The sequence below is a fragment of the Battus philenor genome, unplaced genomic scaffold, assembly GCF_028537555.1.
Source record: "Battus philenor isolate CCGP_79_NKW_IND1 unplaced genomic scaffold, ilBatPhil1.0.hap1 SCAF_7, whole genome shotgun sequence".
In the NCBI taxonomy this organism is placed as follows: Eukaryota; Metazoa; Arthropoda; class Insecta; order Lepidoptera; family Papilionidae; genus Battus; species Battus philenor.
This window is the reverse complement of record NW_027181737.1, coordinates 13,749,393-13,773,241: the sequence shown is the minus strand read 5'-3', so window position 1 is coordinate 13,773,241 and position 23,849 is coordinate 13,749,393. Positions and strand designations below refer to the sequence as shown.

Sequence of the window (23,849 nt, the reverse complement as noted above, 5' to 3'; positions counted from 1 at the left end):
GTCTCGCTGCGCGCGACGCAACCTGTGCGTCAGGTGACAAGCTGGCAGGGTGACAGGCCCGTGGCGTCATTCCTGCTCATTTTAACAGACGGGCTTTATGAAGATCACTTTGTATTTGTTCATATATTTTCTCCCACAAATCTCTTATACCTAACGGCTTAATGTATTGGATTTTACTTGGCACGTTTTAAAATATATTTCACAACAATGCATTCAGAATATTAGTGATAAACTACGTGAAGGTATTAATGCATTAAACCTCTTTCGTTTTATATCTGATAAAATATTATCTTATAAATTAAAAATATAGTTAATCCAGTATAGATACGTCACTTTCATAAACATTAATATAATTGTTATAGTCTTTTTACTTTTAATTATTTTCTCCGTGTGTTTACATTTGTCAACTATGTTCGTGTACGGAAGTGTACGTTTCTAAGACACAATTATACTAACTACATCAGTTAACAACAATTAACTGTTCTTATATTTGGTATATATCTTTGTACCAAACAAATAAAGATTATATTTAATCTGTCCATGGATCGTTTAAATATTTGAACAACGAATAGATATTTTTCCAGTTCAACATTATTGAAAACCAATATTTAAAAAAGACAAAGGTTTATTGATATATATCTCCGGATCATGGCCAAGAAGCATACCATAGTAATGATTCAATTATTGCAGCCTAGGTGCCCATTTGGTGGACTGACGATATAGTAAAAGTCTCTCAAAGACGCTGAACGATCAACGTAGCGGTCTTTTCAGGCCTATGCCTTCTGTGAACATCAACCGTCTAGTATGATAATAATTAATCATTGTTTGTGAATACGGTACGTTTATTTTATTTCTAAATATCTTCATTGTTGTATGTAGTGTTCCTGAAAGACCCCCCTAATCTTTTTTTCTTTTATACGACGATTTGAAAAGGCGCAGCAAGGGGGGAGTGAGGACAAAGCTGCAATATATAATATAGCACTGACACTTCCCCTCATCTCTGTGCATAGTACAGAGGGTATCGGTAGCACAAACTAAATCGACAAACTCTATAAGTATAAGCTTTCTAATTAAAATTCTGCCACCGGACTGTATAAGTACAGGGAGTCCGGTAGCAGATTTTGTATTTTAAATTTAATTTTTTTCCGTAATTGTTATAGAAAAGAACAGACAATGTTTAGTACTGATTAATTATGCGGGTTTTTAATTACGATGTAGTATTAGATAAAAAATAATATACATCTTATATGTATGAGCAATCTACGGTATTAAAACACACTTAAATGTAATGTCTCTTAAATATTTCGTAATAAATAAATAAAGAAAAACAAATCTTATAAAAAATCCTATAATTGTGTTAAAGATTTTTTATGTAATTATAAACAATGATCAAGTGTTCTATATTAAGAATATTGTAAAATTGACACCAAAAATACTCGCCTGAGTTTATTATGCGCGTTTTAAAGATCAAGTTACGTAAGCATTCTCAAAGCTTTAAATTAAAGGATCATCAATATCAAAATATGAGCCTATGGCGCCCACTGCAAGCTATAGGCCTTACTCTACAAATTCCCTTGGTGTATAGTCTTGCGCTGCCCGTATTTATCGGCTTTCCCACTTCAACTATTTTAAAAGATGCCTTTATTCAATTTGATTCTAGTTTCTATCAGATTGGGTTATTCTTTTATACTTCTCATAACGTATTGTGTCATAGTAAATGATTCAATAAGTCAAATGTGAATATGAATAAATAAAATTGAAACCCGTATCGCCTTGACCCACACCACATTATCTTTCGTATCAAACAAACACGTGTAGTGTGGTGTTACTGAGCCAAAATAAACAATAATTATTAACGTTTCGATGGACACATGCAGCGGAGGACAGTAATTATCACTAATTACCGTTCTGCAGCACGCCGTGCACTACTCCGAGTAAGGAGGGATGACTAAGTAGGGAGCAATGTCTCGGCCTCGCTTCGCTTCATTTGAGAGGCTTTTATTTTGTTCGCCTTTTAATTGGCTCGCTGTGATTTTTCGCAAGGATTAAAGCAAATATTTCTTTTTAAATTGACCTTTTTTAACATTTACAAAGTATTCTCTGCATCTGCGAGTAACACAGGAAGAAACTTGACATTTAATAATCATTTATTTATATTACAAAAAATGTTATTATTTGATTTTCATATATTAATTTGAATTTGTATTAGTATAACATTAATATTTTATTGTACTTTATTTAAAAAAAATTTACATTTAATAACAAATGTAAAAAATATATAATTTGTTACAATATCTTTGTAATAACAAAAGAAAAGTTTTGAAAATTAACCAATAACATTATTTAAAATAAACCCACGTACAGTTAATCAAAATAAAATAAAATTATGTAAACCAGTAGTGGTAGCCCAGCGATGGAGGACTCGAACTTGCGAAAATTGAATTCCTTGTCTATTATTTTTCTTAATTATGTCTAATGTTCGTCTTCCTACTTAACCATATACTCGATATTCCTTCGCCCAAACCATGTGTCAAATCTTGCTGTCCCCAAAGAATCTTCTATAATGCTCCTTTTCCAGACGAAGCCAGACGTATGGCTTTTGTAGATTATTTTTTTCCTATCCTATGGTTCTTTCTGCTTTGAAAACTGCTATATATTAAAAAAGAAGGTTCTAGACATAGCCGAAGAATCGTATTTGTTTCTAATTGCGAATTATGCATTATATGTACATATATATATATATATATATATATATATATATAAATAGGCAGTGGTAGCGGGCTTTATTGCACGACTACTGCTGCATGGCGGAAGTAACTATATATTGGTCCTTTTCTTACATATGCAAATAAATTAAACTTTTTTAGTGTGAACTCTTCTATATACAAGCACCCATCAGTAATGGTTACTATATATTCACACTGCCAATGGCAATACTGTTTTACAAAAATAGGTACAAACCATCTGGGAAATCCAAAAGATTTTGTGCCTTACTAAAATCTATTGAAAACCCAATAGACGTCTCCTTATTAGACAAGTTAATTCATCTATATAATAGAGATGGAATACAATTACACACATTGCAACATCCGTGTCAAATTCAAAGAACCAAATCTTTAGATTGTTGACGTTGTTAAAACATGACATTGAAAATTTAACCTTATGTTAATGTGGTAGGTTTCAAATTCATTTAATTGCTCAGAAACCTTGTTACGCCCAGAAATTCTTAGTCGAAACTTCATTATGCTGCACATTAATATAACTCAAGCATAGTAACCATCTTCGAACCACTTTACGGAGACGAATAGATAATTTTGTTTTGTGTTTAGTTATTTGATATTAAAGATTCACAGATTCACAGATATAAAAAAAAAACAATCTTTTTTTCCCGTGGAAACGTACACATTACCATTTAAATGGACAAACATAAAGAATATTAAAAAAGTAACCTTTACAAAAATTATACGTCTTCTTTTTTTCCAAAAAGGTTACATTTTTAATCGAAAAAAAAATATTCACTTCGATTTAAAAACAAAATTAAAACGACTTTCTAAATATTAATAAAACATGCAATTATCGATATTAAATCAAATCTTTACAAGATAATAAGGCTTTAGAGATTTACATGCTTGCATAGTATATATTATTGATAAACATTAATATTTTACTTAATTTACATGTATATCAGTGTATTCGCATATCCTTGAAAGGACTCTCAGAATCTCAAAAAATGCCAACATATCTACGGTTTATTAATAAAATCAAATGAACTAATTTTAAATATCTACAAATATTTCGGTATATATATACATTTATTTTTGTTTCACTGAACTTTGTGTGAATGATCATAATTCTTTCTCTAACAAGAAAAAAAATAGTTTAACTCAATTATTAACGTTTTTCTTCATTTGTCTATAAAAAAGGCTTAAATTAACAGGGAGGACATTCTATCTTCATCTTCAACTGACCACAAAATGGTGTCCACCAACATAACACGTTTTTTTCATGTAAAAGATTTTCCGATGACGTGACTCTGCGGTTGGGATATCCGCTTTCTGTGGTTCCGGTTTCGTATTCTATTATAAAGCAAGCTTTATTTCCAATAAAGACGTAAACACGTTAAAAGAACTAAGGTAATTAAAATAGTAATATTTTTCTACAACGCCGAAATCTTCTGTGTTTTTGAAAACAGAACGATACGTATTAACTTCTGCTTCTATATGTGCCTCTTCTTTTTTAAGATAGAGATCACCATGGAGATCATAAGAGAAGGTTTTTTAACGATACCACCTTCCCGATTCCGATTCCGCAGAATCAGAAATATTTATATCAATATCTGAAAACAGAAGACTATTAAGTTTGTTATGCCAGTTTATTTCCTCAAAGTTAATTATGTTTTTTCGCTTATTCACTCTTGCTACAGTCGTTATTACATCTGGTGCCTTAGTCCAACATTCATAAATTTCTAAACGTCGTAAAATTTTAGGATTCGTGATTCTAATTTTTAACGTAATGTATTGAAAACTTCGATATCTCCAAACGTAAAGTAACAATATTTTTATGCAAATTTATAACATATATATTTTAAATCTCAACATCTCAACGCAACCATTTTTCCCTTTCTCTCCCTTTGTCTCTTTCTCTCTCTCCCTCTATCCATCTCTTCTTCTTTCTCCTTCGTTCTCTCTCTTCCTCTCCCACTCACTCCCTGTCTCCCTCTCTAGAAAAAAATATAAAAATTTTCCGCCAATGTACTGATTCATCACGATATCTCTGGAACTGTAAGGCTTAGAGACTATAAATTTGATAAGAATATTAACTTCACTAATTTAAGGTCAACTAATTACGAATTGTATAATATTTCGTATAATCAAAATGGACCGAAGAGAACAAGTACTACGTACTACCTCAATAAATATTTGTACTTTATAACTCAATGTCTTAATGCAACTTTATACTTTGTAACTCAATATCTCAATTCAAGTAGCGCTGTCAACTTTCGAACTTATATAGATGCGTGTATCAAATCACCGTTCAACACATTTGCAGCGCAATGTTGACACGCGTTATTTAGACCGACCGCTATGGTCCATTAGGTCGGTAATGGAGTGCGCGGCCTGCGTACGCTAGATTAACCTAAGTGTTGCCTAATTAAATGCTATATTAATCCGATGAATAGAATTCTCGGCCTTGACGACATGGACAATTGAAATTATTTTTCTTTGATATTATTTAGAAAAGTATTTCTTCAAATTTAGACAGTCTTTAAATAGGTTATACTTTTAACAAATTAAGTTTTGTCTATCAGGGAAGTTCTTTACACCACTTTTACGACATGTTAAATTTTCATCGGTGATTTTTTAATTGACCATTATTATCATACAACATTCAAAATTTCAGTCTCTCTGAAGAGAATATACCGAAACACCGAAACACCCTGTACCTAACCCAGACCCTGGTCGATAAACAACATATCATTACCCAAGGCTACGGCATGTACGAGTAGATAGGGTCAAAGACTATCTAAGTATCCATAAGGTTCAAAGGGTAAAACAAAAGTTAAAAGGTAAAGGCTGTATAACAGTGACCGTCATGCGGTGTTAGCAATATCACGTTACACGAACGCATCTTTGTAATATACGGATGAGACTTAAAACACGATCGCAAGATCGATGTGGCGAAATTGACCACCACAGCTCAGATACTGGCGTACAATATAAAGATGGCAATACGGAGTAGGGATGAATAAGTGGCCGCAAGAACTGTAATGTTAAAAACTGGACATTACTAGGGCGTTGCAACAAAAAAGCAAACTAACAAAACAACAATAAAAAATTTAAAAAAAAATTAAATTTAAAAGCGCAAACAATTAATTTACTTCAAAAAAGTTTATAATTTAAGTATAGAAATAGAGTCTAAAGTAACTTAGCTAACTTTGTAAAAAGGTAAATATGAACTATAATTGTAAAAACAAATGCACGGACGCTAATATTCGTGATATATAGATTCAATAAATAAATAAAATCATAAACATCAAAAGAATAACATCCACAGCTGGACTTCACCGTATTCCCAATCAAAACGGGCCAAAGCTTGCATGCGTTTTTCAAAATAAGCCACAGGACAATAAAATTCAAAGATCATTATCTACATATCTTATTCAGTTATATTTATTGCAAAAATATCACAGACACCAAGACGTGTTCCAAATTTAAATTTAAAAATTTTATGTAAAGATATATGCTTACTAATTAGACTATATACGAGATAAAATTATTAATGTGACAGAAATAATAATGGAATTAAATTTGATATGGCAAATAACAATATTAAAAACTAAATTTTAAATTTGGAGCAAAACAAAAAAAAATTACGTATTTTTATGAAAAGAAGTAACAACTTTTTCCTAAAAAAAAAAAATCTGTATTACTTACTAATTAAGGGTGAAAGATGCAACGTCAATTAACATCGAGACGTCTCGCTAATGAAAGCAGTCGTCTGTCAGCTGAAGAATAATGTTACCAGAGATTAAAATATTCAAGACTCATTTAGTTCAGTTAATTTTTTTATTCAGTATCTATTTTTTATTTAGTCTATACATTAATATAAAATTAAAATCTTTGTTTTGTATGGTAAAATTTAAATTTTTTATTGTATGTATTTGATATCATCACCATTTCAGCAGCCAGATATAACGCTATACGCATCTCCTATAGGTTACCAATACAACCGGATGAAAGCATCAAGCTACTTCAAATGACCGCAATAATATCGTCCGTCCTCCTTGTGGGTCTTACGATGCAATTGCTGATTCGTGGTCTCCAGAAGGTCTTGCTTTAAGCAAGCCTTTTGTCAAGAATTGTTGTTATTCTTTGAGATATTATTTTAATCTTGTAATACTGTATTTAATCCATAATCCGCCACACATGTTATCTGTTTCGGATTTTTTTATAGCCCTCGCTTTCGGAAGCCTCTCGTACCCCCTATCTAGTTTGGTACAGGGACTTTATTTACACATATTTTTTTTAGAGTTTTATCTTTATTCGACGCTCACTTTCACACCTCAATTTCTTTTATTCTTTCCTTTTATCCTTTACAATATCTTGCAATTTTTGTTCTTTTATTACTTCTTGCTTTCATCGCCTTCTTTTTCTCATCTTTTTCACTCTTAGGTGGCTAGGTACATTTTTATTTTCCAATCTTTATTTTCTGTTTCGGATTTTTCGTACTATATGCTGTAACGTCACCGATGTTGCTCGAAGAATTACTAGTCTGATGCGGCAATTGAAAGGTTCTAGAGGCAAACAGAAACCAGTAGACGGAGCGTAGGTAAGCCTCCTAATAGATAGTTCGAGGATACAGTCAAGGTAAAGAGAAAAAAGAAAAATAAAGATAAAATTCGTTTATTCAACATACGAACTTTTAAGAGAACTCTTATTGATTGTCTACCTAGTTTTTTTTAAATCTATTTTATTTTGACTCTATTCTAATTTGCAAGGTTGCAGGAAATCGCTGGATACGCGTAGTGCCCTTGAAGAAGACGTCTATCGGCTCACATGATGATTATGATGATGGATAAAGATGATGTATAAAATTACAAAAAGCCTACGGGAAATATTACGGTTCTAGCTACATGTCACTGCAGATAAGAAATCCTTCACCCTTTTTTAAATATGATACTCGAAAAGGGTCAACTCGAAGAAAAGTTAAGATGAAAGTTTACGAGTGTCAAGACTATATATCTACACTAAAAAGGTCAGGGCGCCTTTTAAAACTTGCTGCATAACTTCTTCGATCTCTATGAAGGTTTGATTACAAACGATATAATGTTACGTCATTATAACTTTTCTTTATCCGACGCATTAAATGAAAAGTTGTGGAAGAATTTAATATTGTTCGGAACTTTTTTAAATACAATTATCCATTTTTAAATTATTCTGATAAACAAGTATATAAAAATAACAATCGTACTTTGTTTATTCCTATATATGTATATACATGTATATACGTTAGAAAAGGACCAATATGTAGCTACTTCCGCCAATGCAGTAGTAGAGTGCCAAACTCTGTGTTTGGCACTAATCGGTGTTACATAACTCCAGAAGATGCCCCGTGGAGGGGTGAAACACGTGTTGAGTGATTTAACGGTGGTAGTTGTGTAATTCGCATTGTTTGCCGCATGCGCATTTATCAGCGGGCTAGCGGGCGGTGCACTTATATACATCAAATAAGTAACCGACGTCATCTTCAGGCATCATCATATCAGCTGGTAGATGCCCTCTGCAAGACTTAAGCCTCTTTCAAAGATCATTAGAAGGACCGGTGATGCGCTGCTAGCCTGAAGGCTTTTACAGCTTCATCGGAGCTAATATCACGGAGCGGAATGGTCCATGAACTTAAATGCCCGTGTCTTGTAACTTCCCGCGACATTGACTAAGTCAAAAACTTACCCACGCCGCTTCTACTGACTCGAAATCTGACCGAGTAGATATCAATTGGTCAAAACAATACGCCAGGTGAGGCATCTCGCGTAGACTTTTTTTCCTGATTCCAGCATCTATCGATATAGCTACTCACTCAAAGATACTGACCGACATAGCTCCATAGATTGGAAAGTTGAAATGGTGGCAGATTACATAGCGAACAAAACAGATCGCTGCTCTGACCTTAAGTTTCTGAAATGGAGACTACCTACTGCCACACGCAGTACTTCCACCCACAAGGTGAAGAGACAGCTTTTATTTTCATTGTAATGCCATGCCAATGCCAATACTCCTTTTTTGGTTTTGATTGATTATAAATATTTTTCATTTAGATACACATGTTCCCATTTACTCTGTATGGGAATATGATGTTTTATCTATATTCCATGCAAACTTTTTTTTCTTTTGTCATAATTAAAATTACATATTTAGCATAAATTACGAATGTGATTTTAACACATAAATCCAATCATTTATCAAAGAAATCATCCGATGAAATTTAATCAATCGATTCGTAATCAGGCCGACTGAAATCGTTAATTAATTGTATTGTTTAATTAATGAGCAATCGACTTATACGCAATTCAGTTAAAATTTATGTACATGGTGGTAATTTAGTAGTATGACATACGTACGTAAATTTGAACATACATTAAAATAAACAAAGAAGTTTTTTCAAAGTACGGATAATAGGTACCACTATGCAGCTGTAGTGCTGATATTCAGTAAGGTTATATACGTATACATACAGACACGAACACAAAACCGGAGGTACACCAATTAAAATATTTCTGCGTTAATTAAATTTTATTTATATATATAAAAATGAATGTATCTCTGTATGTCCTTTATAGAATCGTGACCTATGCATTTTATCATGTGATAATCTTCAGCAAAGTTGTATTGCATGAATCCACGAAGGTTTCTAAGTCCTCGTTTTTTTTGGTTAATAAGTAAAATGCCTTCCCTTTAACATTTTTTAACGAAATACCTTAGCCAGATTTTGGTTAAACAGTCCGAAACTCTGTGTGTTATATAACCCATATATAAAAATTTCCAATAGTTTCGTAGTTAGTGGCAGTTACCCGATTGTCACGCGAACCATGCTCGCGTGAGCGAAAATATTTAATTACATAGGGTGCGGGTTGCGGGGCGCTAATTCTGCACAGTGAGGTCTTCCATTTTTTAATTCAATTTCTGACGTGTGGCCACACAGCAAGCGATGCGGAAAGCGTTACTAAATGCACGGGACGAAACAAAACGTAATTAATACTTATTTTTATCATGACATCAGCTTATAGACGCTCACTTGAAGGCTACCCAGATGACCAGTCTTGCGCTGCCCACATTCAGCTTCTTCCTATGACCTTGACTTAATAATACTAATTTTTCCTCCTTGCGTCGTATTCCTTATTGCTCACGCCCCCCTCCCCCTACGCAGGGAGGGTTTTCTCGGATGATTGTTAGGTGGTGGTTTTTCGCGTCCTTCTACTATGAAACCTTTATAGCCATTTAGTTCCTCCAAGCTCCTGGAGCCACTTCGTTTTTTAAATAGCGATGCCGACCGACTAGTTGACCGTCGCTCGATGATCGGCGTAGACTGTTGTATAGTCGGTTTTAGTCTCCCCCTGACCGACCATCTTCCTTTTGCATCCGGACATTGTACTAACACGATGGAGGATATTTTTCTATTACAACCTCCCAGGAAGAGAGGGAGTGGTGCGATGTTCCAACGTGGTGCCTGACACCAAAGAAGTGAATATTACTAAAAAAACGTATTACTGAACGTAAATACGTCTTTGCAAAGCCGTGACAAAGTCTCAGTTGACCAGACGCTGGAATGGTAGAAAACTTATTTTATATATAATTGCCGTAAAACATTTTTACAATACAAATAATTTTATTGGTACAAGTAGTCTGCATGGGTAAAAAATGTTTAATCCCAACTTATTTTCAAAAGATTTGTATAACTTCTCTACTTATCATTTTAGTATGATCTAACCTATGATCTAACCTGTTCTATCAAGAGCATAGGACTAAGGACATAACCTTCTATCTCTTATGAAATTCCATGTGAACCGTATATCCTTGATGTTTATACTCACCTGATTTGACGAATCTTCTTAACGACCGGATTGAACCCGTTTTACATCATCAGTAGAAAGAAACCTTAGTTCTTTTAATCAAATATCCCTGAACTATAGAACTGTGAGTTCTGTGATTAAAAATGAATATACAAGCTTTAAAGACGTGAATGTATAACTCATTTGATGTTAATAAATATATGGTGCACCTTATCCAAAAATTAATGGTTTTAAAAATAATAAATAAATCAATGAAAACATATTAAAATAGCGTATTTTTAATTGGATCAGAATATAATAAATTTAATGTCATTTACTAACAGTACCTACAGACTTTGTAATGCAAGAAGTAATTCAATTGTAATATGTGAAAAAACGTATAAGAACTTTTACTGATAAATAAACTATTTTAATCTTTAAATATTTTACACTTTATAACCTTGTATATCTCTGTTCCAATAAATATCAACGTAGGGTTGGCGGTGAACCTATGTAAACCAATATTTCGCTGCTTTGGAAGTAATAAAATTTCCGGCTTTCTTAACTAAACTCGTGATACGTAGTTGCGGAAAATTGCAATTTCCGGTATAAACACTAGGCCTGCGTTGTAGGTTTATCAGCAATAAATTTAGAGGTTAATGTTTATTTATGTACATGGGCATTGATTATGGATAGAAAATCTTTAATGGAGTGAATGTATATCTACCTTATTTCGTGTTAAATAATGTATAGGATACTATATCCAAAAATGACTTGCGTTCTCTCTATCACCTGAAAAACTTCCTTCCAATCAAAACCTAGATGATGCAGAAGATGCACGAGCATGTTTAAGAGAATAAGGAACTGTTTGTACAGTTCTTCGTCCTCTCTATTACTATGGTGATGTGTGAAATTTCTGTTTGAATACGGATATTCTTAATAAACAAGACCGTCTTCTTAATAACTTAATTCTTTTTTAACCTTCGGAAATACGCCGACGTCTCTCTGCTCGTCGATCAAATCTCAAATCGTTACCCGTTGGCGAGCGAATAAATTCGCGTTCCGTATCTACTCTTTTTTCTTACTTATTTCTTAGACTTCGCCTTCCTACTTAACCATATACTAAATATTTCTTCGCTCGTGGCATGAGACAAATTTATGGCTGTCAAATAATCATCTGCAACGTTTTCCTTCTCACATTTCTTACTTTGTACATTTTTACTCTTTTCCTATCCAAATTGTTCTTTATGCTTTGTAATGAGAACTAGCAAACTGTCATTTGTTTAAAAACAGAAGGTCCAATACCTAGTAGCAGAAGAAATGTCAAAACTTTTTTCTAATTTCTAGTTATATACTGTATAACAAACGTATATATATATATACAGTAGAAACGTTTGTACAAATATAGTTTTTTATCATATACATACTACATATGGTATAACGTAACTAAATATTTTTATCGTATTTCTACACCTATCTACTAATTATTAAAAAATTCTTACCAAGTATTTAGTACATCATTACACATATTATAAAACGACTGAAATGAATAAATACATAACAACATTTAATTGATATAAAGGTTTTACCCGCTATCACTCGGACCAAACACCTCTAGCGTTTTTACGCAGTACTTCAATTACTTTAAATTGCCTATAATACTAATTGTTAATGCTATACTTTTTGACACAGTAAGTAGAACCACGTGGCTGTATCACAAAGCACCTAGTTCTGCGTATAAATCCACACCTGACTTCATTAACTTAACAGCCTTATCTCGATTAACCTTCGTTAGAAGTTACCTTAACATTAACAAAAATGACAGGTGTAAAGTTGTTAGAAAAATAATTAATTAATTACTCTTTATTATGAATCTTAGCTATTCGGAACACGGGCCAAAGGAGAGCTGTAGCACTGAGCTGTATAGCACTGTAATAGTTCTATATACTCTTTATTATTAATATATTATATGTTATATATATAATACTATTACGAATATACATGTTGATTGATTATAGGTGTAAAAGCCTTAATGGTTTGTATATATAAAATATTTTTCAGCAATTTACAACTATTTCCAATCAATCCCTATATTAAGTGATCAATGTACAATAATTATTTTTTCTATTAGTATGCGATATTGTAATAATTTCTACCAGTACAAAGTCTACACGCCCAGAAAGTAAATTTGGATCTTTGTTAACGGTGTATCATACATTGATTGACAGCATTCACCCCTTTTATATCTATTTCCAATCACCATGTATATGATAAATACTGCTCTATGCGTAAAACAAAGATGTGATGTAAGATGTGTATTAAACTTTTTAATAATAATCTGTTTATTATGTGTACACACTGTTTGAGTGTGATATATCGATCACTGCGCAAATACTGGGAATGGTATATATGATTGGCCGGCTATCTTAGTATCGATCATTAAAATTGTATAATAATTTCATGGTGATTTCACTGAAGTAAAATTAGCAAATGGTGCCATAGTAATAGCCACAAAATGATGAGATTTTTAGAATCAGATTGACTCAAAATACCGCCATAACAGACTAGATGAACATGAACACATTTTTAATAGTAAAGTAATAAAACTAGGAATGTAAAATTTTAAATTTCATTGTAAGCGCAGTGAAGTGAAAATTTTTGTTTTATTCTCATGCAATAATGGTACAAGATCGCCTAAAATTTTGTAACAGACAATTGAAAAAATAGTTTGTTTTAAACGTGGCCTGTTCGAAATTAGAATCAATATATTCTTTATTCGAACAGGCTATTACAAGCTCTTTACAACATAAAATATCAACATTGTTGTCCCTACAGGAAGCTACCACCGGCTCGTTAGGCAGTTCTACTGAGAGCTGGCGAGAAACTCAACAGTTGCTCTCTACAAATATACAAAGAGTACTTGACAATAATTAGCTTCCTGAGTCATATCAGTAAAGTATTCTTGGATAGAATAAAATATTTTCTGCAATATTTTTTTTTATTTTGATTTTAAATCTCACCAGCGCCAGGTCTCAAATTGATTGTGGAATTTTATTGTACATGCGTATATCTTGTGTCATAAATGATTTATCTCATTTTTGAAAACGAAAACTATTAGTAAATCATTATTTTTAATCCTTGTATTAACGCTGTGTTTATCACTGTTTTTTAAATGATTATGGATGTTTTTGCGGACAAACAAATTATGATATATAGATTGGGTCAAAACAAAATCGTAAACAAGTTACACCGTGGTCAACAGCAGCTCAAGATCGTGGCGTTCGGATGTGGGCGTTAGTCATTTGTCCTCGCCGAGGTTGCCACAGTCCTAGCCGGCCAGAAACAGATGTTTCCTCGATTCATTACTCTTTTGCAAACAAAAAATTACTCATAACATCGCCTTTGTAATACGATCGTATTCGTACAAGTTACAAGCGGTAACGGAAATTTTATAATTATTTTTTAAATACGTTGCAATAAATACAATTTTTAATTTTAATTGAAAGCATCTCGTATTATATGTTATTTTCACATGCTTTTACTTATGATATTACTGGGGTAAACAACCTTTTTAATCAAGAGGTGAATTTAAATTTTGAAATTGTGCGCGGTCCGCACATAAATAAATAGTTATTATTGATCAACATAACTTTATATATATATATATATAAATATATGTGTGTGTATATATATATATATACATAAATATATTTATATGTATTTTTATATATATATATATATATATATATATATATATATATATATATATATATATATATAAATTTTTCTATGTTTATTTATAATATAACACACCAATACCTCACTTTGCGTCGTGATAAAGTTCAAAAAAAACACAACGCAAATTGTAACGCCCCAAAGTGAATTAAGATTTTCTATAGGAAACCATGTAAAGATTTTAAATTTTAAAAGAAAATTGAACAAAATAAACATTTAAAAAAATAATATAACTGCCAATAAATAAATTGGAATAATATTTACCTTTTTTGTAACCAGAAACAACGCGAAGAATTTATATAAATTTATTATTATCTTTTAAAAAAGCACAACACACTACGTGATTGAAACTGAACCCTAAAATTAGCAAAACAAAGTAAAAATAAAACTATATTCAAATTGCGTTGATTTTTAGTTAGAAAGGGAATCCCCGAGTTTGGTGGCATGGCGCAATAAGAAACAAAAGTGTTGCCAGCTTTTAGAAAAAAAAAAAAATTAAAGACTTGATCCCAAAACAACGCAACCTCGAAAATCTAACGACGCACAGTGAAAATTAGTACTAATTAAGTAGCGACGTAATTTCGAGAAAAACGCAAAACGAAACGACGCAAAGCAAGGTATTAGTGTATAAGAATAAAAGAATGTAAAATTGAAATAGTAAAGGTTCACCTACAAATTGAATACAAAAAATCGCGCAGACTTGTCGCATATATATTGCATGTTTGCACTCGTTATGCGGCTAGCTCATCACGAACATTTTTTTAGTTTAGTATGTACTACCACTTTATTATAATTTAATTTTATAATATGATATCGATGGGTGAAAGTCGATAAAATAAATTCAATTTTCGAAATGCTAGGCGGGGCAAAATGTTTAAAGGTCCGCAACCGACCCGCGGGTCAGCTTAAAATTAAGTATATCAGTTCGTAACGCACCTCCTATTGTGAAGAACTAACACAAAACTTAGTCTTGGAACAATAATTAAAACACGAAAATTATGACTTCGTATATAAGTTGTCACGAAAGCAACCCTAAGCTGGAATCGAATAATAGAGCGGGAAGTGCCAAGTATCAAATATAAGTAATATGGGTTAAATCAGTCCAGTCATACTGATCTAAGTTAGCTACTGGCGACCTTAACGAGAGAATTAATCCTGAGTTGTATCATCATTATTTAAGTTGACTGTGCCAAGTCTGATTATGTCAAAGGCATTGGCTGTATTAATAATTTCAACACAAAATTAGGCCATTGCAGTATGAATTCCTGTCTGTCGTTTACGGAATAATTGTGAGAGTATTTGAATATCATGTATAGATATACAGTTATAGCAATGAATGAACATAACAGAATACATAAAATTATTATATTTTAAATAGTAATAATAATTTTAATAATCGCTTGCCGCTTGTAACTTGTGTTCACCAATCGCCCGATTAGGCATTCAGGGCCACCGCGGATGCGCGATCGTAACAGAATATTTCGAGTAGTGATGTGATGTTTATTGATGACGGCATCTTGTCACCATGACAAAGCTTATCTATGCCAGACTAATGACGTATAAAAAAATGAAATAAAAAATGTCATTGGTGTTCCATATTTGAAAATTAATGAATACCACACTATTTGTTTACAGCTTAACGTGGGCGTGTTGGCAGGCTACTTACCGGATGTATTGTGGTATTCATTTTTAAAGTTGTCAAAAGAGGCATCAATCTTCTGAAGGCTTATATATAAAAGTATTTATTTAGTCTTGTATTCTCACTATTACTCAAACTTAAACTTAATCTAGTTATCACTAGTCTCTATTGACTAAGAGTATATATTTATGATCAACTGGTCAATGTGAACACGGCTTTCCTATTTACTGAGGTAATTGACAATAATGAGAAATTTTTCCAGTTAATGATAAAGAATACAGTTAAACATAAAGATTTTACTGTTATTACGTCTCTCTTAATTTTCCCAAGAATCTCGTCTGATTTTATTATTTCCGCAAAATATTATCAAGTAACTGTAAATAATGTAGTAATTTTTTTTCACATAAAACCGTTTCCATTGTTTTAAACGAAAATCTTAATAAGGTAATTATTTGGTAATGACTCAGTACTGTAACACAGTTGAATGACACTTGAATCCATTATTTGCGGCCAGGTTTATATCCTCAAGAGTTTAGTTGTTTAATTCGACGTATTTTTTTAAATCAATAAATGAAGTTGGACTATTAAAATTTTAAGCAAAAATTCAAATATCTTTATTCGAGTGGGCATTTAAATGCACTTTTGGACTATTATTTTAACATTATAAGTAGTAAGCTACTTCCGGCTTGAACCGCTGTTGACAATAGCCGCCTAGACTCGACAGTTGCTCTAATAAAAAATTTATTTTTTCATATGTACATTATAATATGAATGTGTTAACAAACCAAGTGCCAAACGTTTCGATCAACAAAAAACTCGTGAATGCTATAGTAAAATTTATTTAATAACATACTTTTATTTTAACAAAATTAATAAAAGAAAGGATTACGATATCTTGTTTAACTTTAGCTGTTAACCGTTAAGGATTTATTAACTATGCAACTCGTCGAATCCTCGACCAAGAATTTACAAGAAGGACGCGAAATTCAACAATAAAGATAAACGACCAAGAAGAAGAAAGAACAGTGAAGCGTGTAGTAATACGCCTAATGTGAACAAATAGTACATTTAGTCAACGAAATAATTAGGAATTAAGTCATATTTAGTATACTATGAAGGTAGGAGCGAGAAATATAACTTCGAAATATCTCTATAATATGATAAATCATTAATTTCTGTCAGGAGTGAACATCAGCTCATTCTCTGGAACGGGCAATCTTCCAAACAGGCATTGGTTGATTTAAAATTTGGTTAGGTAGAAAGAGAAAACTGATCCGTGGTGGTGAACGCTAATATATTGTAACGCCTTCTTAAATCTCGTAAATCTGACGCAAGTCGTCAGCCCCGAGAATGGAAGAAAATAACTTACGCTGTTGTTTTCGCAATGTAAATGACACTGAGACTTACGTTTAAGCAATGACATATATATTAATGATTCGTAATTTAGGTAATTATACACTTGATGACACTAAAAAATACTCAGTAAAAATAACGAGTACAATTTGACCAAATAACTTCGAAATATAATGCATTATTGGCTATAGATGTAAAAGCTCTGAACGACAATCTTTATTCGATCATTATGTCTAAAGCAATCAATCTCAAATTTAAGATACCTTAAATGAATTTTTCTATTGGAATGCAGTTGGCCGATGACTTCCAGCAGTACAAATGGTACATTTTAATTTGTAGTGATCCGTACATTAAAAAATTATTTAACCACAATCTCTCTTACTAAAAAATATTCACATTGTTTATTATTTCCAAAACTATAGATTTTTGGAGAGGGATATTATTTGACAGAAAATGTAGTAGACATACAACCGTTTAAAGTTTTTACGTCTATAAAGAAATATCTATAAAAATAAATTTACTATCTTTGAAAATAAGTATGTTGGACCAGAAGTATTATTTCTAAGTTTGCACGTAATAAATCCATCATAAGTTTCTTTTGTTTCATTAAGTTCGTTATTGTCTCCGAGTTTTCCGCAGTCCCACTCGCTCTTTGCTTTCGCTCCGTTGAGCCCGCTTCGCTGGAATTGCACGTATGATATACGCGGTCAGTGTTTTCATCTGACGTCTGATTGCATTGTATACCTGCAGCCAAAAACTTTGTTTTATTGTCGACTTAAACTTTTTCCGATCACATTTTTGGCTAACTTCCACTTTAATTCTATAGCATAGTAGTTTAGTTTTTGTTTGAATGATGCTACCGAAAATATTTTTATTATATTTTTGATAACTTAATACTTAAATCTTAGTATGATTATTCTGAGTAAGAAAAGGACCAATATTTAGCCACTTCCGCACATGCAGTCCCCTGTTTACACTCTCCGTTTACACAGAGGACTCTGTGTTTGGCACTAATCGGTGTAACATAACTCCTGAAGTGTGTGATTCGCATTGTTTGCCGCATACGCATTTATCAGCGGGCTGGCGGGCAGTGCACTTTATAGCACGACTACCACTGCATGTGCGGAAGTGGCTAAATATTGGTCCTTTTCTTAGGATGGACTTCCGCGAAGTAACACGTGATTCCATTAAACATTAAATATGATTTTTCTGTCTAAGACGTATATTCGGCCTCGTTTCATCCTATAGACACCTACTGCAAGGCATAACCCTCCTACAAAGATATCTGTGGGGACTCGGCGACTGTAGTATGGTACGTAAAGTACATTGCTGCTCATCTTCTCTAAATTTTTTTATAAGCTATGGTAATCCTATATAATTAATGTACAAAGTGTGACTTGTATCCCGGGAATCGGACTTGGGACGATCGCAAGTCTCATTCCTCTACCACTAAGTGACCACTGCTCGAGATGTATATATCTCATTAAAATGAAACAAATTTTACTGGTTAGATCGAAATTTCTCTTCTTCTTCATCCTAGACGTTTCTTTATTTCTGGCGTGTCCATCATATAACTCCTTTATAGAATCGATGTCAAGCTATTTCCATACCATTCTATTTTTACTTTCCTCAGGGCAGTAATAAAGGATTATCCAGTTATTGTTTTGACTTGATCAGGCTAGCGGGTAAGGTACATTGGTAGGTCTCTGATGGTCTTTCGTCATCTGCTTTCAATTTTTCTAGTTGTTTGCCGAAGTCATGTTATCTGCTGACGATATGACCAAAATAGCTTAGAACTCATTGATAGCATGTTGTGATAAGCCTGGACTTAATCTTGAGTTGGTCGAGGATGAACGATTTATTTTTTATTACTAATCGTTTATAAAGTAAATACTCATTCAACATAGGTTAACAAGCATTACAACCTATTCAACAAAATAATTAGAAATTTAAAATATTTTAAATTAGTTGGCGGAGGTTGGATTCAATTCAAAAAACACCAAGCCATTTTCTCTATTGAATTTTTTTTTTAATTATAATCATTAGTGATACATCTTACGCGGATTTTATGCTTCAGCATAACACCTGCGCTATTCACCTTCTTACTTTTTATCACCTTACTAATTATATGCCACAATTTTCCATATACAGTAATACCCCGCTTTACGCGAGGGATACGTTCCAAAAAAAATCGCGTTAACTGAATTTCGCGTATAACGAGGTTTATGATTAAACATAGTCAAAAATTATTACAAAAAAATACAAATCATTTTAATCGATCAATTTTTTACGGAAAAATACATATATATTTATATATATCTATTGTCTTTTGGGTAACGTTTTGTTTACGTTCTTGTAAAATACGTTCATAACACCCAACACTGTTTTTAATTGTTTGACAGATGGTTAAGACACCATAGAGAAGTTGATGACTACATTATATTTATATGCACGCGTAATTCGAGGCATTTGAGCGTGAAATTTGCAATTCGCGTTATAGTGAAACCGCGTATAACGGGGTCGCGTAAAGCGGGGTATTACTGTACTTAATCTTGCTATAATTTTTTTTATTGTACGTAACTTTTATTACTATTACAATATATTTAAAATATATAAAGCTTATTCGTAGCGGTCTCCATTGGCTGCAATGCAATCCTTTAAACGTTGAAGACAGCTATCAATAGCAGCACGCACTCTTTCTATGCGAAAATTTTCACCTCCAATTGTATAGATCGTTTTCAGAATTCCCAATTATTACGACATTTAGAGCAAGCTTTGCTATTTAAAATTAACAGTAAAGCACAATCCAGTGGATTAAGATCAGGAAAAAATGACACCTAGTCATCAGCTCTGATGAAGTAAGGAACTTTCGTTTTTAACCAAGACAGGGAGCTTTACGACACGGTGCCGAGTCTTGCCGAAAAAAACATTCTTGGTTATTGGACATAGTGTTGGTAAGAGACATAACAACCTTCTTGAGAATGGTATCTCGATATGTTATACGTGTGCCAAGGTTTTGATTCCTTTACACAAAAGTATGGCTCATTCACTCCTTCATAGCTAACACCCCACCAAACCATCGCTGAAGTCTTATGATGCCCACGTTGTACTCTGTTAACAAGTTAGGAAGCTTTATTAGAGCTTTCTGCATAAGTATGGTCATTTTGTTTGTTAAAATATTGCTCATTTGTAAAAATAATCTCTTCTGTAAACAATTTTGTTTAGTAACCTTTTTCATATCTTCGAATTCTTTCCCTTACTGCTTTGATTGTCTTTTTCGTATGAACACCTCGTGGATATCCAGTTCGTATTCTGTCACAAACAAAAGAGGTTTCAATAAACATATCTATTGCCAGATACAAAAACATTTGACTAATATCAAGCGTATGGAGGATTTGAAAAATTGTATTTGGCACCATATTTACTTTACATAATGCAATCGCTGCGATTCGGTTCACTTTATCACTTCGGTCTGTTTTATTATCACAAAATATTTTACAACATATTTTCATTTATTTTTCATTTCATTATACAAGAAATTTCATTTATTTCATTTCATTATATAAGAAATTAATCGTCATATAGAAATGACAGATTCCAAATTCAAAAGTAACATTTTGTTTATATTTAATAGTGATAACAATTTTTAAGACCAGACTAAATAAATGTTGACTGTTCTAAGAAGCTACTAACATAGTAAGAACAATATTTGCGAACAATATTTATAATGCGCGAAACATATCATTGTTAAATTAATACACTTATCATAATAAGCAACTCGAAAATAAATTTCAACTGATAATATTCTAAAGAAATTCGAAGTATAATGTTATCAGGTTTATATAACGTACTCAATACAAATACCGTACCGATACCAAAAACGCGGAACCGGTCCCGTGAGAGCGACGACGTGCATCACTACGTCAGACCGCCCGTATCCGAGTTGGTGCGGTAAAGGCATTGTTCTGCACGGAATGTGCATTCTATCCCGCGTACTGACTCCTACGGAAATGTAAAGCACGGAAATACAAGGCGATGTTATTACGCATGGGTCACGTATGGCAAACTATTAATTTCCTTTGGTTAACTACTCTTCATACTTTATTTTTATGAAAAAAAACTTCGTAACGCTCAGTAGCCTAAATAGAATAGAAAAAAAAAGTTATTAAAATTGAAATAAAATGTTCAGATTCATAAGCAAATTTGTAATCAAATTTTACAGCAATTATGAAAATATTCGATTATTAATAACTATACACTGATATTTATAGAAAACTTATAAGTTCAACTACTAGCCGATAGATGGCAGAAGCAAACACAACTTTTTTACGAATTAACATATTTTGAAAACATCATATCAATGGTACTAATAATGCTTAAAATAGGTTTATTTATATCACTAACTTCGTTTAAATTCTTAACAAAAGAGGAACATTTTAATTTATAAAATTTTATAATAGATGGCACTGCGAACAAACGTCGAAAACGTTTCACTAATTTTTCTAACAATTTGTAGTAGTTCATGATATAATCTATAGATGGCGTTAAAAAATTTTAGTTGTTATCTGATATATGTAGACATAAGTTCACTAAAGAGGTTTTCGTAACTAGGTTACGATTTATTAAATAGTTAAAACTAAATTATTAAAAATTATCTGATTTTTAATTTGACCTATTGGCAAGTAAATTCCTCGCCGAGACAACATATCTACTAACAAGGGTCGAAATTTAACGAGCCATTCTAACCAAGGGTGTTGCAATTTGCGCTGTCATTTGCGATGGGCACAGCTCTGTTTGCTTGGTCGTAAAGAGTCCACACCCTTACAACTACACAACCACCCACAACGTCCATTTAACTGTGGCCTCCCTGGCCTCCTCTGTCCAATAACTAATAAAATGGTGGTGGGGAAGTTTCAAACATCTGGAGAGATCTGTCTAAATTGGTAACTTTAAACCTTGTGTTCATTGGCAGGTGACGATGATCACGTCATACAGACAATAGCTTCGTAATAGTAAATCCACGACCAGTTACCTGTGCTCCTAGACGTGTGTAACTAGGCTCTATATACGCTTTTGGATATTTCCGAGAAATCAACTACAGAGAGTTATAGTGTCCTTTTAGATCTTAATAAAGGTTTGTAAAATGTTTAGTCGATTTGCAAACAAGGACTTATTAAAAGTTGATTCTAAACTGTCCGGTTTCCTAGAAATGAGTCAAAATAAATTTTTAAGTGAAACTTTTTTATAAAAAATCAAATCATGAACAATCTGAAGAAACGTCGAGAATCAGTGGCGACAGTTTGTCGAAAGACAACAAAGTTCCTCACATCCAATACAGCGAATCTACTCAAAAAGGTACCAAATACAAGAAAATATCGTCTTCTAGCAAAACTTGTGGAAGACAACGAGAGAGATGAAGAACGAGATTGTAATTCACACGAGAGGAATGACGGAGTAGATGAGGAAGAAGATTTAGGAGAAAGGGAACTGGATTATTATCTGGGAGTGAGAAAAGAGGAAAAATTCTGGGGAGACCTCGATGGAAGAGAGCAAATAAGGAAAGATTTCTTTCTGTACCACTGCGGCATAACAGAAGAAAGTTATGATAAGCTTTACAGCAAACCAGCTGCTAGAAAAGTCTCCTTTAAACAACCCAAACTTAAGCAAGTTCCTTTTAAAATTACGAAGAAGAAACACAGAAGGAACGCAAGTCTTGAGGGAGAGTCTTGGAAGGAGAAGACGACCATATTTAAGTTATTTACAAATAGAAAGGATAGCGATACTACATCAGATAGTTACAGCGAATGTGATTCGAGTGAAGACGATACCAACAATGTAGAGAATAACGAAGAAGAATCCCTTTGGAGGATGGTTCAACATTTTAATAATTTAAATACTAGCGAAAGCTTTGAGGTTAGGATTTATCTAAATAAGTACAGTCGATTGAAGCAATTTAATTAATTATAATTTTATTCTTTTGTTTACAGGGTGTCCGCATAAAGGAGGTTACGGAGGGAAGACCGTGCGACAATTGTCCTGAATTGTGTCCAGGATTCATCTCTCATCCATGGAGGTGAGTTAATCCTTTGTAATTGAAATTTAGTGTATCGCCTTATTAATCTTAATAAAGAACTTCAAAATAACAGATTTCAAAATTTAGAATTTGTTAGTATATGTATTTTAATTATTAACATTATTACTTCAGTATATTAGGATAATACTTCGTATACTTCCATAAAACTAAATTTTATTTCCTACTAAATTTTAAAAGAAACGTCTTTATTTAGAATAAAGTCAACGTTGATAGCCGTGGAAGGCTATTACAACTACATCAATACGCAAAACTACTGCTTGTTTTAAATACTTATATAGCATAAAAAGGCTTAATTACCGCGGAGGTTATTGACCTGTGTAATCATTGTTAACTTAAACTTAATTAAGTTAATATTAATTCTCTGTTTAATGTTATTAAAACGTCTTATAAATTGTATAAAGTGAAGTGAGACAGTGTGCCCAAGCAAGTGATATTAGTACGTGGTTCAAAACGTGAGTTCGTGTACGGAGATGTAGCGGTAC

The 23,849-nt window shown here is 32.7% G+C and overlaps 1 protein-coding gene across 2 annotated transcripts in view; it reads left to right on the top strand.

The window, feature by feature from the left end:
• LOC137931236 (four and a half LIM domains protein 2-like) overlaps positions 1-23,849 on the top strand; it is a 230,379-nt gene that overhangs the window by 53,763 nt on the left and 152,767 nt on the right. The window contains exons 1-2 of one of the 2 annotated variants that reach the window (XM_068774655.1): positions 22,533-23,186; positions 23,261-23,346. In XM_068774655.1, the coding sequence (XP_068630756.1) occupies positions 22,533-23,186; positions 23,261-23,346 (740 nt within the window). Of the gene's footprint in view, positions 1-22,532; positions 23,187-23,260; positions 23,347-23,849 lie in introns of those variants that run through there. The other variant, XM_068774657.1, reaches the window with a different exon arrangement.